Below are 15,509 nucleotides of genomic sequence, written 5' to 3' on the forward strand. Positions count from 1 at the left end.
AAGCAGTCTATGATGAAAGAAAAAAAGACAAAGGAAACCCTGAAATAAGTGTTGTGAAGGCAGAGATTTTGTCTTGTTTATCTCATCAGCCACCACTTCCTTACAGAACCTAGTGCTCTTACTGAACACATAAATGAGTGACCCACAGATAAATCGTATGAGTTTGGTAATCCAGCATTTTCCCAGGGAACTTGGTTAGGTTTTAGAGAGTTTGTAAACTTCTGACAGTGTGAACCTTCGGATTATTTTAATTATGTAATAACACTGAACATGTCATTGGGCCCTGGCTGGTTTGGCTCAGCGGTTAGAGCATTGGCCAGCAGACCAGAGAGTCCCGGGTTCAGTTCCCCCTAAGGGCACCTACCTCGGTTGCAGTTTGTCCCTGGCCCTGGTTGGGGTTGTGTGGGTGGCAGCCACTCTCTCATGTCGATGTTTCTCTCTGATGTTTCTCTCTCTCTTCCTCCCTCTCTCCCTCCCGTTCTGTCTGAAGATAAATGCAAAAATGTCCTTGGTTGAGGATAATAAAATAAAAATTAAAAAAACATGTCATTGGGTCTCTTATACTTAAGTAGTAGATTAAATTTAATCTATGGCAGTCCTGAGAAATGACCTATAATGTTTGAGTTGTTTTTATTATCTGAATGCAATGACTGAGTGAGTTTTTACTATAATTTGCTGTTGTTATTAGTGGTCTGATATATTTTATAAGATATATAATATATATCACACATACATAAACATATAATCATGTTTGTATGTATATATAATCAAAATATATTAGCTTTGTTTCCATTTTTCTTATTAATTAATTTTTGTTACAGATATTTCTCCTTTTTCCCCCACTGATTCTCCCCTTCCTCTCCCTCCCCACCCTGTCCTCAGTTTGTTGTCCATGTCCACTGTTCATGCATACATGCATATAAGTTCTGTGGTTTATCTCTCCCCCACCACCCCCTCTTCTGGGGATTGTCAGTCTGTACCCCACTTCCACGTCTCTGGGACTACCCCATTCCTCAGACTGTTATGTTCATTATATTCCACAAATAAGTGAGATCATATGAAACTTGTCTTTCTCTGTTTGGCTTGTTTTACTTAGGATGATACTTTCAAGGTCCCTCCATGTAGTCTCAAAGGATAAGAGATCTTTCTTTCTTACAGCTGCGTAGTACTCCATTGTGTATATGTACCACAGCTTTTTTATCCATTCGTCTACTGATGGACACTCGGGCTGTTTCCAGATCTTAGCGATTGTAAATAGTGTTTCTATGAACATAGGGGTGCATATATTCTTCGTGATTGGTGTTTCAGGTTTCTTAAAGTATATTCCTAGAAGTGGGATCACTGGGTCAATGGCAGTTCAATTTTTAACTTTTTGAGGTAACACCATATTGTTTTCCATAGTGGCTGCACCAGTCTGCATTCCCACCAGCAGTGCACTAGAGTCCCCTTTTCTCCACACCCTCGCCAGCACTTGTTGTTTGATTGTTTCCATTTTTCAATGTTAAAATGATATGATATTCATCAAATTAAATAAAATTTGTCACTCTAAAAAATATAATAAAGATTAATTGATCAAGGATTATCAGTTAGCAGTTGAGGTGTGGAATATAGTAGTATAAGGTGTAAACAGTTTAAATACTAAGGGGCAGAATTTGAAACCATATTTTTGATCAATAAGATGATTTTCATATTATTCCTATACTCTCAAACTCTGCCATATATATGTGTGTGTGTGTGTGTGTGTGTGTGTGTGTGTATATATGTATATATATATGTATATATATGCATATATATATATTTTCCTATTTTTTCTCATGGGAGGATTTATTTGTATATTGTATTATCTATCTTCCTATACTTCAAAAATACCATGTTCAGTTATTTAAATTAAAAACAAACAAACAAACCTGGGTATCATTATTGACATCTTTCTCTGTGTTAGTTCAATGCTTCAAGAAGTAATTTTGATTTTTACCTCCAATATATGCATCTACTCTCTCTCCTCATTGTACCAAATCCAGTGTCATCATAATAGTATAAAACCCTGATCATTTTTTCTTTAATTACTGCAATAGCCTTCTAATTGGACTCTTCGCTTCTATTCTTACATCTCTCTCTAATTCAAAGAACAGCTATAGTGAACATTTAAATATGATAATTCCGTCCTGAGACAGCTGTGCTTAAAAGCCATTAAAGTGGCTTCCCATGGGAATTAAAATTAAAGGTGACCCTTGATCACTGCTGCTATGTCCAGCAAATCTGGCCCCTTCCCCTTGCCAACCTCCTGTTGCACGGCTGTCCACTTGTCCCACCACACAGGGTTGGAGTCTCTTCAAGTTCACTTACTGTACCAGTTTTTTCTTCAATCTGAGTTATCTCCTCCCCCTGCAGTGCACTTTTCTTGGATAACTTTTTCTTAGTTTTTAGGCTTCGGCTTCACTGTTACTTCCTCTTTGTTCCCTCACTACCAAATAATTACATTCTTCCTAGTTCTCACACAGCATCCTCTGCATTTCATTTAGCAGGTATCGCAATTATAGTTGCATATTCACATGTGTGCCTATTTAGTGTTGTCTGTTTACTCCCCTGTACATTGAGCACTGTGAGTACAGGATTCATGGCAATTTTAGCACCGTGTCACATGTAATACCTAGCGCACAGAAGGTGTATTGTAAACATTAAACAATGTCTGTGGCATTACTCTGCACACAACATAGTATAGTGATAAAGACAAACACCTTGTTCCCTTGGAGCTGGCATTTTAATACAAAGAGCCAGACAATGAATAAATAAGTACATTCCTTTGATCGAGGACTCTGTTGGTGCAGGGCGCTAAACAGAAATTTAGATTTTATGAAAGAAAGAGCACATGCCTGTCTTGCCCCAACCAGGGTCCCATGGCTCAGAGAGCCTCATCTGTCTGTGTTTTTTTAACCTGCCAGGCTACTCCCTAGTGTGACTTTTGCTCTGGTGCTGAGAAACCCTCATCAATGCCATTCTTTGTCCTCCTTTCCAGTTGTACTGGCAGCTGAGAAGTTTGGCAATTCCTCACAGTGACTAATAGTAATACTTCTTTGCAGATGTAATGCACCATATAAATGGCAAGTCCTGTACAAACACTAAATAATTAGTCTTCATAATAACCCTAGCAAGATATAGTGTAAAACCCTCTGTTTTGTATGGAAATAACTGAGTCATTGGGAATATATCTATTAAAATCGCAGCCTAGTGCAAGGATATGTGTTGTGATTTTGAAATTTCTGACTTCTGTTTTTGACCCTTAAATAAATATATTTACAAATAATAACTTAAGGTGCTTTTTGAATGCTGCATTTTTCATTAACAAATGTACTTAATTTAGCCCTGGCTGGTTTGCACAATGGTTAGAGCATTGGCCCGCAGACCAAAGAATCGCAGGTTTGATTCCGGTCAAGAGCACGTACCTAGGTTGCAGTTCAGTCCCCAGCCCTGGTCAGGGGCGAGCGGGAGGCAACCAGTGTGTCTCTCTCACATCCATGTCTCCCTTCCTCTCTCTCTCCCTCTCTGCCTCCCACTCTATCTGAAGATAAATGGAAAAATATCCTCGGGTGAGGATTTAAAAAATCTACTTAATTCATAGTTTAGTTTAAAGTGTGTAAAATGCAAGCATCTACTAAGCAACTGGCATCTTTAAGTTCTAACATGTGATGTTAGCAACCTGACTTAACTGTGGCAGCACATTTTTAATGATCTCCCAGACTTCAAGTCTGCTGAATATTAACTAGATAAACGCTGATCTTTATTGATGTACACCTTTCTCTGGAATACATTACAGATTTTAACTTAAATCTAGTGTGCCAAGCTTACCTTCCCTTTGTCCTGATGATTTCGTGCCATTGTAATGAACACTCGGGAATATCTTGTAGTGTTGCGCTTTCTGCAGTGAGATGGTGAAACCGGGAACCTGATGCAGTAGCCATGAGGGTGTTTCAGAGGAAGTGCCGAATGGCGTGAGTTTCTGTAGAATGGGAATGTGATGATTGTATAAGAGGATAATTCCTGATGAAATATTATTTTATATGTTCTCTTGGTTTAAGCTTGGGCCCCATCTGGAAGTAAGTTTAACCATTAAAAGACCAGGAATGGGATGGATATATATATAGTTTTGAAAACAAACAAATTGTTATTACTTTTATTCTGGTAATAGCGTCTCCATCTACTTGCAGTGTTCTGTTCTATTCATTCATGGTAATGTTGACTGATGTTTGACATCCATCCATACTGTAGAACTTTTCAGAATGTATAATTTTTGGAAACAAAAATGACTGCTTTCCCAGGATAGAGCATAAGAGGTGTGTGACATCTTCAAAGCTGTAATAACTGAGAAAATAAGTGCTTTTACCAGCATCTTAACCACAACATAATTTAATGTTTAAAAATACAGTTGCATTCTATAAAAAAACATAAGTAGGAGATGACTTAAGTATTGAAGTACATTCATAGATATATTGTGTCAGATTTTAAAAGTGTATGTATTTTTAAGAAACAGTCATGATTAAATCCTAACTTTATACAGAATTGATGTTTGCATGCATCGCTTTAAAAATCAAATTCCTTAGCTTTAGATGATGATTGTATAAGAGGATAATTCCTGATGAAATATTATTTTATATGTTCTCTTGGTTTTCCACTTCAACAAGTTAAGGTATATTTCGGCACAATCACACTTTGTGTTAAAAGTTTGGAATTATTATTTTATTTTAAGAAATGGTAAGGAATTTTTACTACATTTGTACCCCCAGATAACACTCTTCCGGATAATGCTTGAGCTTACAAAGTAGGAATATAAATAGTTATAAAGCCTTTATAATACGTTTTTTAATCTCACTCCCAAAACATATATGTTAATACCAAACAACCTGCACCAAAACCCCCTTGTAGTGCTGTTTTGTGATATGGTAAAGGTTTTTGTGACTTGGTGGACATCAGTATTTATATAAACTTCACTGCAAGGAAAATAACAAAGTTGTCTCATGATGCCAGGCACAAAGTGTGTGCTCAATACAGATGTATTAAGTGAACAATTGGTAGTTATTTTGAAATTAGATAACATTTATTTATGTCAGCAGGTATGTGGGCATTAAATGTCATAGAAGTGAGTAATATATTCTCTACTTAAAACTGAAGACTAAGTATGGCTAATAATTTTGAAAACCATTAGTGTGGTCCATCATGGCAAAGTTAAGCTGTTACTGAGCATCTCTAATTTTCGCTCTCTTTGGGAATATTCCTCATTTAATTTTGTCTTCTAATATTCCTTAAAGGATCTTCTTGATTTTATTATTTCTCCAGATGACAGTTTACTGCTGTTTGCAAAAGGTTTCATTGACAAAGTAGCCCTATAGTAGGGAAAAAAAACCCAATACTGCATATTATCTTCTGTTTTTTCCCCAGATGCTTGAAGGAACATTTCTTACTGGACTTCTTTTCTAATGAAAAGAGGCTGAAATATTAATTACATCATGTATTTAGAATTGTGAACATTGTCTTATTAAGACCAGATAGGTGGCTAAGTTTGTGGACAAGAGTCCTTGGTGGACTGGAGATCTGTGTTCTAGCTCTGCTTCTAAATATTTACAAATTCCTCATCCATAAAATGAAATGAATAAATTCACTTAACATAAACTGTTATATGGAATAAATGAGTAGATGCTTGGCATGGTTCTTTACATAGTAGATGTTCAATAAACATTGGCCACTGCTAACATCATCATATTGCAAACATTACTATCATTATTACTTTTGTGATGTATTCCTCTCCCCTCAGAGGAGCCTGAGATTATTAATTTCCAAAAGAGAAAGTTTGTATCACACATCCTCAGGCCCCTGACTGCGTCGAGGTTCCGTGATCCATGAAGCCGAAGGCATTGTAGCTCCCAGATGGTCATCACACGATGAGGGATCACAAGTAATTTTAGGAGCTCTAGAGCCTACCAATGTTGGTGGTCAGGAGACCGCAGGGTACTGAGGTGCAGTCGCAGAACATCGAGCCTTCTGCAGTGACGGGGTGGATATGTTGGAAATACAATGGATTCGATAGGAGAATTGCTTTGTACAGTACAGTGATGATGTATTTTTTGTTTGTTTTTAAAAAGAGCATTGCATCAAAAATTAGGATATCTATATTTTCTTTTGGTCTCTTCCTGACAACACAAACTCTGGGACTCAGTTGCCTCTATTTTATGATGGATTAGATGTTGTCAAAGACCGCTGTCTCTCATAGCTTCATGTTTCATTCAGTTCTAAACTTTTCCAGTGCTTTTGAAGAGTGTTACAAATATGAAAGTCTCTATTATACTTGAAATAATCTGTCTTTAACATTTTTTCACTTTGTCTATTGTCTTCTTAACATTACCAAAATAGGTAGATTTCAAAGTCACCCTTGAATTTTAGAATCCTTTCTAGAAAACAGGCTTACTTTCTGAGAATTGTATTAAAATTGTTATTTAGCTTTTCAGAAAGACAAGTTATTATGTTTTGTTTTAAAGGATAAATTTTAGTTAACCACTTTTAAATCTTTTAAAATTTTATTGGTATGTTTTTTAATCCTCACTCAAGGATATGTTTTAATAATTTAAGGCAGAGAGAGCGAGAGGGAACATCAGTGTGAGAGAAACATCTGTCATCTGCCTCCCATAGTTGTCCCGACCAGGAATGGAGCCTGCAGACCTTTGGTGTCTGGGACGATACTCCAGCCACCTGAGCCACCCAGCCACGGTAGTTAACCACTTATTTTCAGACAAAAGCATCCAGGAGATTAAAAGATTCATTAAAGCATATATGGCAGAATGAAAAACATTAGGAAATGATTGAGCCAAATTATATGTACAAACCTATAAATATGAAACAATTACATAAATATGAAAGAAATATTAGAATGAACTAGGGCTTTTTACCATTTTAGGTGATATCTGCATGAATACATTATATATGTTACTTACTGTTTCTCAAATTAATATTAAATGCTTTTTTCAAAAGTGAGTTCCAAATTTTAGAATTTCATACTATTCATACCATTTCATACTAGCATAATATACACTTTGATTATTAGGGATGTTAGAAAAGAAAAGGCGAGGCTTTTTCAAAAAGGGTCTGTATTTGTGAATACGTACAGATATCATTGGTTTTTCTGCCAAGCTGCTGCCAATCATTTGAATCCAATTTTTAATTACTTAAATACACACATGAACTAAGAAAATTGGATAATTTAACTAAAAGTTCATATCATTTTATAATGTGACACATACTATTTTTCCCTGAAAGGAAATGTTCAGGACAAGTTTAGGGAAGAAAGGTTGCTTTTATAGAAGAGAGAAAAAAATTCTTAAATTCATAACTGTGTGCAGGGTTGCCATTAGCCGTAGGTGATGCTAGAGTTTTATGCTTCACAGCTGCAAAAATAATTACAAGAACGTTATCTAAGCAACAATCTTTAATGGATTACATTTTGTTAGCTTTTCATTATATACTGAAAAACTCAAATAACATCGTAAGTCAAAAGAAATTTTGATTTATCTGACTTAGACCTTTGATATTTTTGAAAGACATTTTATTATTCATTGGTTTATTTGAGATATGATCTCAATTTGTAAGACACCATGTGACCATTGGTTTTAAGCTTACCAGGCAGAAAAATTGTGCAAATTATTTATTTTTATTTGAAAAGTATTTTTACTACTACATTTTTCAAGGGCATTAAAATTTTTCAGAGGTGTTATCTTAGATTATCAGTGTGATCCCACAAAGGCACACACTGTGTTAAAGTCAGTTCATTTGCTTTTTTTATAAACCTTACATTTTATTTGTAGTATATTCGTAACACCTAATCATAATATACACTTATAAATAGTGAAAATCTTCCCACTCTGTTTCTTTATTATTTAGTAACAGCAGTTCAACAGCGTTTACCTTTGTGACTATGCATTTGATTAATAATTAATGTTCAGCATAAAGTTAGAATTACCAGTGTGTTGTGATCATATTTCCTTTTCCTTCCAAAGATGAGCACGCACGGAAGTCTTTTCTTTGAAGTAGTATTTACAAGTGTCAACGTAGTCGTTGTATACCCCAGTTTTCTCAATATACATTAAGAAATGCTTTTGTTTGAGTGGACGTTAAGACTTACTGAGATGTATGCACTTACTGAGTTGATATAGAGGATGGAAAAGTAGAGAATTCCAAGAGAAAAATAGACAGTTTTGTTAGCCTCTAAGCTTGCTCAAGGTTTTGAAATCAAAGTTTAAGTGACTTGAAATAACAGTTTCAGCTTAAGTTCTTCACAGTATTGTACTTTTCCCAAGAAAGTATTTTTAAAATGCCGCTGGGTGGAAAGACACTCATTCCAGTCAAAATTATAGAATCAAATATTCAGTTTAATAGATTTTAAAAGATAACATTAATCAGTTCAAATCTATGCATTTACCATAACAACAACCATTTTAAGTATCACCTTAAATTAGATTACTAAAATTGTTCACATTTTATTGTACACAGGGGGGTAATGGAGGGGAGAAAGACACTAATATTTTCCATGTCTGCTCTGTAAGTAGGGAGACATTGTGTTCAAGGTTACCTACCTAGTAGACAACAGAGTTATGATAGAACACTAACTAATGCCAAATAACACATGATTTCTTTTATTTTTAAATTTTATTTTATTTTATTTTTTAATCCTCACCAGAGGATATATTTAGAGAGAGGAAGAGAGAGAGAGAGAAAGAGAAACAGGGAGACATCAATTGGTTGCTGCCTCTCATACACACTTGACTGGAGATGAAACCCCCAACCTAGCATGTGCTTGACTGGGAATCGAACCCACAACCTTCTTGGTGTACAGGATGATGTTCCAACCAATGAGCCACACTGTCCAGGGCAGGGGCATGATTTCTTAATGTTAAAAGGATACAAAGGGCACTTTTATTGTGTGAACTATTTTTCAAATACATATTTGGCTTATTTTCCACATTTTATTCCAATAGATACTAAGTGAATAATACTGCTTGTTTTATAGTATGCTAATATTACATAAGTACTTCGGTTGAGATTATAGTAATAAATAGTTTCTTCCTCCAAAATATAGGGTTAATAATATAAATGGGGTTAATATGTCTCACCCTGAAAAAGTTTAATAATTAATTGAAATAATGTCCCTCCCAAAATACTCCCAAAACTCAAAACCAAAAACTGTAGAACATACAAATTGACATTGTTGGTAGCAGTGCTGTTATCACCTTTGGTGTCTAACATTCGTCCTCACTCAGTGATAATGGAAAAACACAGCATTTTTAATGTACTCACTTTGCAAATATGTCTCAAGTTGTTGTAATGAGCATATTTAAGTTATAATGATGATACATTCTTATACACTAATTTGAAATATCTTTTAAATACTTCAATTAAATGAATGTTTGGAAGTATATTTATTTTTGCTTTTAATATTTTGGTTTGTATGTGTATGTAATTTGTTTACATAAAAAGCATCATCCCAATGTGTTATATAAGTTAAAGAAGGATTCAGGTATATTCATTTGCACATGGATGAGAAAATGTAGGCAGTTGGTACAGAAGAAATGCAAATTAAAGATAAGACAAATAAGCCCAGCCTATGTGGCTCAGTGGTTGAGCGTCAACCCATGCACCAAGAGGTCGCCAGTTCGATTCCCGGTCAGGGCACATGCCCAGGTTGTGGGCCCGATCCCCAGTGGGCAGCATGCAGGAGGCAGCTAATCGATGTTCTCTCTCATCAATGTTTCTCTCTCTCTCTCTCTCTCTCTCCCCCTTTCTCTCTCTCTAAAAATCAATAAAGAAAAAATATTTATTAAAAAAAAAAAAAAAAAGATAAGCCAAATCCTAACTGTGCAACACTAACCAGCAAAATACACTGGCCTATGAACAATACCAAATCACCCACGCTGTGAATGCATACGCTCAGGTATCTTCTTCAGTTGCATATGTCTGTAAGTAGGTATAGATTGTCCAAGCTGCGTTGAGAGAGCTGTCTGTAGCAGTTTAGTATAATAAATGTCTCTTCTGCTGAATTGCAGTGATGACTGTATATACTGTTGGCTATAATGAGTTAACCTTGTTCCTGCAGTACTACGGGATGACTTCAGACAAAATCCTTCCGATGTCATGGTGGCCGTGGGAGAGCCCGCAGTGATGGAATGCCAGCCGCCACGAGGCCATCCTGAGCCCACCATCTCGTGGAAGAAAGATGGCTCTCCGCTAGACGACAGGGATGAAAGGATAACCGTGAGTACCGACTTCCGCAGCGGGGACACGCAGACCTGACGCGTCTGTGCATATCTCCACCACAGAGAAAATACGGCTTTTTGTTTTTTTAATAATGGGTTGTGTTACCTCACATTTAAAATTTTTCTATCTGTAGATATATCTCTCTCTAGATAGAGATTTTTTGAATCCTTACCAAAGGATATTGTTCCATTTATCTTCAGATAGAGTGAGAAGGAGGGAGAGAGAGAGAAACATCGATGTGAGAGAGACACATTGACTAATTGCCTCCAGCATGGGGCCAGGGACCAAACTGCAACCGAGGTACATGCCCTTAACCGGAATCAAACCTGCGACTCTTTGGTCCTCCGGCCAATGCTCTAACCGCTGAGCAAGACTGGCCAGGGCTAAAATAAATATATTTTAATTCTCCCTGTATCAACGTAAAAGTAAGTGAGGAAAATGCATGCCGCTTAGTTTGAAGATTGGTAAAAGAAAACTATAATTTCTGTGTTAATCTGTAAAATTTAATACTTTTATGTATGACTTAATTATTATCATAACTCAGGGCATATCACATTTTCATGGATTACAATAAAAATTATTATTTTTTTTTTATCCTCACCCGAGGCTATTTTTCCATTTTTTGTACAGATAGAGTGGGAGGGAGAGAGAGGAAGGGAGAGAGAGAGAGAAACATCGACGTGAAGGGACACATCGAGTGGCTGCCACCCGCACGACCAACCAGGGCCGGGGACAAAGTGCAACCGAGGTACGTGCCCTTAGCGGGAACCGAACCCGGGTCTCTCTGTACCGCAGGCCGACGCTCTAACCGCTGAGCCAAACCGGCCAGGGCAATAAAAATTATTTTTAATAAATCAGTCACATAGTATGTTTCCAGTAAGGCCTCCTAAAAGTCACTTCAGGATTTTTCCTGCTTCTGCTTTTTAAATTGTTTTTCTGTTCTATAGAATAGTTCAATATTGTTTCTGAAAAATAAAATCTGATCTGAATGATGGTTCATGATGGATATACTTATTCCAAAGGAGAATCATGGGACTCTATTATTGGATTGCAAAATTCTGTTGTGATATAAGCAGAGTAGTATCTGTAGTAAGTAATGATGCATTTGCATCTCGCCATCAGTGATTCTCCGTGACTCTGCTTTTTCTTTGCGTTTCTGTCTTCTGAAGGGTGGTTACTAAACCACCTACATAATGAGGCTCTCACTGACTCCATGACCGCACAGTGTTCCCCTTTGTCTGCACACACTCTCTCTCCATTGGGAATCCATTGGCCAAGTTGCCCAGGAGAATGTGTGCACTAAACCTGTAAGAAGAAGTTTATGACACAGACCACATATTCCCAAGAAATGCTTGCACTATTTATGAACAGTCATGTGAGCAGATTAGCATAAGAATTAAATAGTGGGGAAAAAATGGAGAAGGTGTGGTAGACAAAGTTTTAGGGACCTTGAAAGAAAATCAAGCATTTTTTTCCTGTACTGATGGGAATTAAAATGAGCATCCAAAGGATTTTTATAATTTGAGGAATTGAGGTAAGAATAGCCTAGCTCTACTTTTTATTTTATTTATTTTTTAATTGAGAATCTTGACCATCGATGAGGGAGAATATTGATTGGCCGTGTCTCACTGGGGATTTGGCCCACAACCTGGGTATGTGCCCTGATTGGGAACCGAACTGGCGACCTCTTGGTGCATGGATCAGTGCTCAACCACTAAGCCACACCAGCCGGGCAGCCCCGCTCCACTTTTAAGCAATCTCTTATAGTGCTGCAAAGTGAACTATATGTGGAAACATTGGTTTTGGGAAATGGAGTCAAGAGCAAGGGGAACGGAGAGTATAGGAACAATGCTTCTCTTATTAGTGTTAACAGATTGCTTTTAGATTTAGGCACAATTAAGATAATATTTTCTCTAAAAAAACGTATTTTAAGTCATTGAATGATCATTATAACTCCCATTTCCCTGACCAAATGATTCAAACACACTAAAACCATTATTATCCTTCTTCCTCATGTTTTTCCTGATGACTTATTTGTGTTTAATACAAATAAATGATAAAAATGTTCGGCACTGGAGACGCAGCATTAAACAGCTACCAGTGAGTGCCCTTCTGGAGTTGATATTCTGTCACCGAGTGTACAGGGAAAACCAAAATAGATGCTATAATAGTACACTGGACTGTAGTAAGTGCTATAAACAGTAAAGTAGTGTAAGGGTGGACAGGTGACTTAGTGTTAAATAAGACAACGAAAGAACACTTCACATAAAGACGGGAAAACACTGAGGTGTCAGGAAAAGCATTCTAAGTGGAACAAAGCACGTGTAAGTTTAGAGACCCTACAGCAGGGCATACCTAACAGATTCAAAAAGGAGCAAGTGGTTGGCGTGGGTTGAGTAGGGTGAGTGAAGTTGAGGAGATGGCAGCAGAGATAACAACTAGCCAGACTGGGTGGACCTTCTAGGTTTTATACATAGTTTGGCTTTTCTCCTGAGTGACGTGGAAAGCATCAGAGGCTTCTGAGCAGAATCTGTGGAAGGGTGATAATGGCAGCAGCAGGGAGACGAGTTGGGAGTGTTTTCAGTAACCTTGGCAAGAGGGAATGGTGTTTGGACCAGTCTGCTAGGAGGGGAGGGGGAAGCATTGGTTAGAGTTTGGGTCTGCTGTGAAGCAATAGCTGTCAGAACCTGCTAGCACATTGGATGTGGCTTGTGAGACAGAGAGAAGCATGAAGGATTACCTTAATGCATTGGTCCGTGCAGCAGAGGAGACATAGATGCTGTTAACCGAGATGTCATGAATTGTAGAAGAAGATTTGGGGTGCAAGGTATCAAGAGCTCAGTTTTAGACACTGTAATTTTGAATCTCTTATTAGACATGCACAAATGTCAAATGGGCAGTGGAAACATGAGTCAGAAATTCAGTCGAGGTGGAGGCTGGAGAGGAAATTGAGCTGTGGTCGACATAACAAGTACGTGTTTCTGTGCAGTCCTCTCCTCCGGGCAGATGAAAGATGCCGCTTCCCAGCTTTCTGGCCGTAGGGCAGACCAATTTGACTAGTTCAGCTTCATGGGCTGCGAGTGGAAATTAAAGGTAGTAAAGACTACTGAGGGAGCCTCCAGCATGCTCTTTTCCATGGGGCCTCCAAGGAGTCCACATGTTCCAGGTAGTGTAGCTACAACAGGGAGGCCACCCAAAGAGCCTGGGCCCCAGTCATATGTTGCAGAATTTCCACCCCACATGTGGCTCCCCATGATGGGCATGCAGAATGAATGGGAAACAAATCTTTGTTGTGTTAAGTCACAGAGAATTTCTTACCACTACTAACGTGGCCTATTTTGAGGAATATGGGAATCATCAGCATGTAACACATTATTGAAAAGCAGGAGAATGAAATTCACCAGAAAGCTTTTGGTTTGGGTGTGTGTGTTTTATTTTGTATCTGTACATTTTTGTGACGTTAACGGTTTAAAACAATTCTAGTAAATTTTATTTTAAAGACATCTTGGAATGTATCATATACTGAATTTGAAAAAAAATGTCATGGTTTATGCAATACTGTTTAATTTTTTATAGCATTTTGATTCGCCTTTTGCTGTCTGGACTGTCTGTCTTGTTAATGACGGGTACCAGTTCCCCCACATATTAGTAGTTTAGAGTCAGTATTATAAAAACCACCACCAATCAGGAATAAAGCAATTTAAAGTTGCAATAACCTTTGACTATGAAATAATGCCAAGATGTTAATGTATAAATAATTTTAAAATCATTTAAATGCTGCCAAAATGATGATTCACGATAGTGTTCCATATGCTAGGAAGTTATAACATCTGAAACTTTTACTATTCCTTATACCATCTGTGTGTTTTCTATAAATTATGACTGTTAAACTGATGAAACACTGGAGGTAAGATGCACATTTATATATGCAGGGAAATGAATAGATCAAAAATCAGCAGTTTGTGTTTAAAATTACAGTTTTTATTTAGATCATAATTGTTTTTGTTTTCTTTTTTCCCTTTGGGCTAAACTAAAATTAAGTAATCAAAACAAAAACTTAAAACAGAAACAGAATACCCAATATTATTTCTTTTTTTTTTTCCCAAAATTGAAAGTAAATTCTTAAGAGATGTTGGTTATTAGATATTTTATGTGAGTCTTCTTTTCTAAGCTTTGTTTTCAAATGATTGTTTTCATTTCTATTGTTCATGTACTTTGCCAAATGTGTTGAGTACAGATGAACAGGAGATTAAAGTCCATAATATCTTCATGAAAGGCAAGTAAAGATTGCACGGTTATTGCTACAGTTTCGGTTATAGGAATTTCTAGAGTTCTTTAATGTGGTGGCTTTCTTTGTTGGAAATTTAAAGTACGACTCTCCCAGCTGTGAGAACAAAGACACACCCTACAAAAAAAGGGGAAATGTGCACCTGTATTTTTTGAAGTTAAGTCATTTCTTTTTACATTGACCTGGATTCTGAGCCAAATTTTAGATCTATGATGATTACAAACCAGGAATACATAAATAGCATTTTCTTATTTTTCTACCTGAAGAAGAATCTTTTAGAACTCTGTTGGCACGTATTTCTTAGAAGGAGGCCTTACATGATGTTTGTCTTTTTTCTAAACGTAAGTATTTATATTTAGAGTTAGAAATAGAAGCAGTTTGTTTAACTGGCAGGCTGGATTAAATAGATTTACTTCAGATGTCTGAGACTTAGTCATAACCATTATTATTAATAAATGAAATTTTCTCATAGAGATGAATCAGAGGACCAAAGACTTCTTTTTTTTTAATCCTCACCCGAGGACACTTTTCCATTTTTTGTTCAGATAGAGCGGGAGGGAGGGAGAGAAACATGGATGTGAAGGGACACATCGAGCGGCTGCCACCCGCACGACCAACCAGGGCCGGGGACAAACTGCAACCGAGGTATGCCCCCAGCGGGAACCGAACCCGGGTCTCTCTGTACCGCAGGCTGACGCTCCAACTGCTGAGCCAAACCAGCCAGGACCAAAGACTTCTTTTTGATATAGAACAACATTCAGATATACCTTACAAAAAGTGATGTACTTATTTAATTACATTATATTTTGGAAATATTGTACTGACTTTCAACATTATTTTATAAGGTTGTCAAATTGAGACTATTAAGAGTGAGAAGAGCCCTGCCGGTGGGGCTCAGTGGACTGAGCATGGTCCCATGGACTGAACC

General features: G+C 37.1%; 1 protein-coding gene across 1 annotated transcript in view; it reads left to right on the forward strand.

The window, feature by feature from the left end:
• ROBO1 (roundabout guidance receptor 1) overlaps positions 1–15,509 on the forward strand; it is a 539,216-nt gene that overhangs the window by 389,651 nt on the left and 134,056 nt on the right. The window contains exon 3 of the mRNA XM_036243340.1: positions 10,133–10,290. Coding sequence (XP_036099233.1) covers positions 10,133–10,290 — 158 coding nt within the window. The remainder of the gene's footprint in view (positions 1–10,132; positions 10,291–15,509) is intronic.

The sequence above is a fragment of the Molossus molossus genome, unplaced genomic scaffold (assembly GCF_014108415.1).
Source record: "Molossus molossus isolate mMolMol1 unplaced genomic scaffold, mMolMol1.p scaffold_m16_p_5, whole genome shotgun sequence".
In the NCBI taxonomy this organism is placed as follows: domain Eukaryota; kingdom Metazoa; phylum Chordata; class Mammalia; order Chiroptera; family Molossidae; genus Molossus; species Molossus molossus.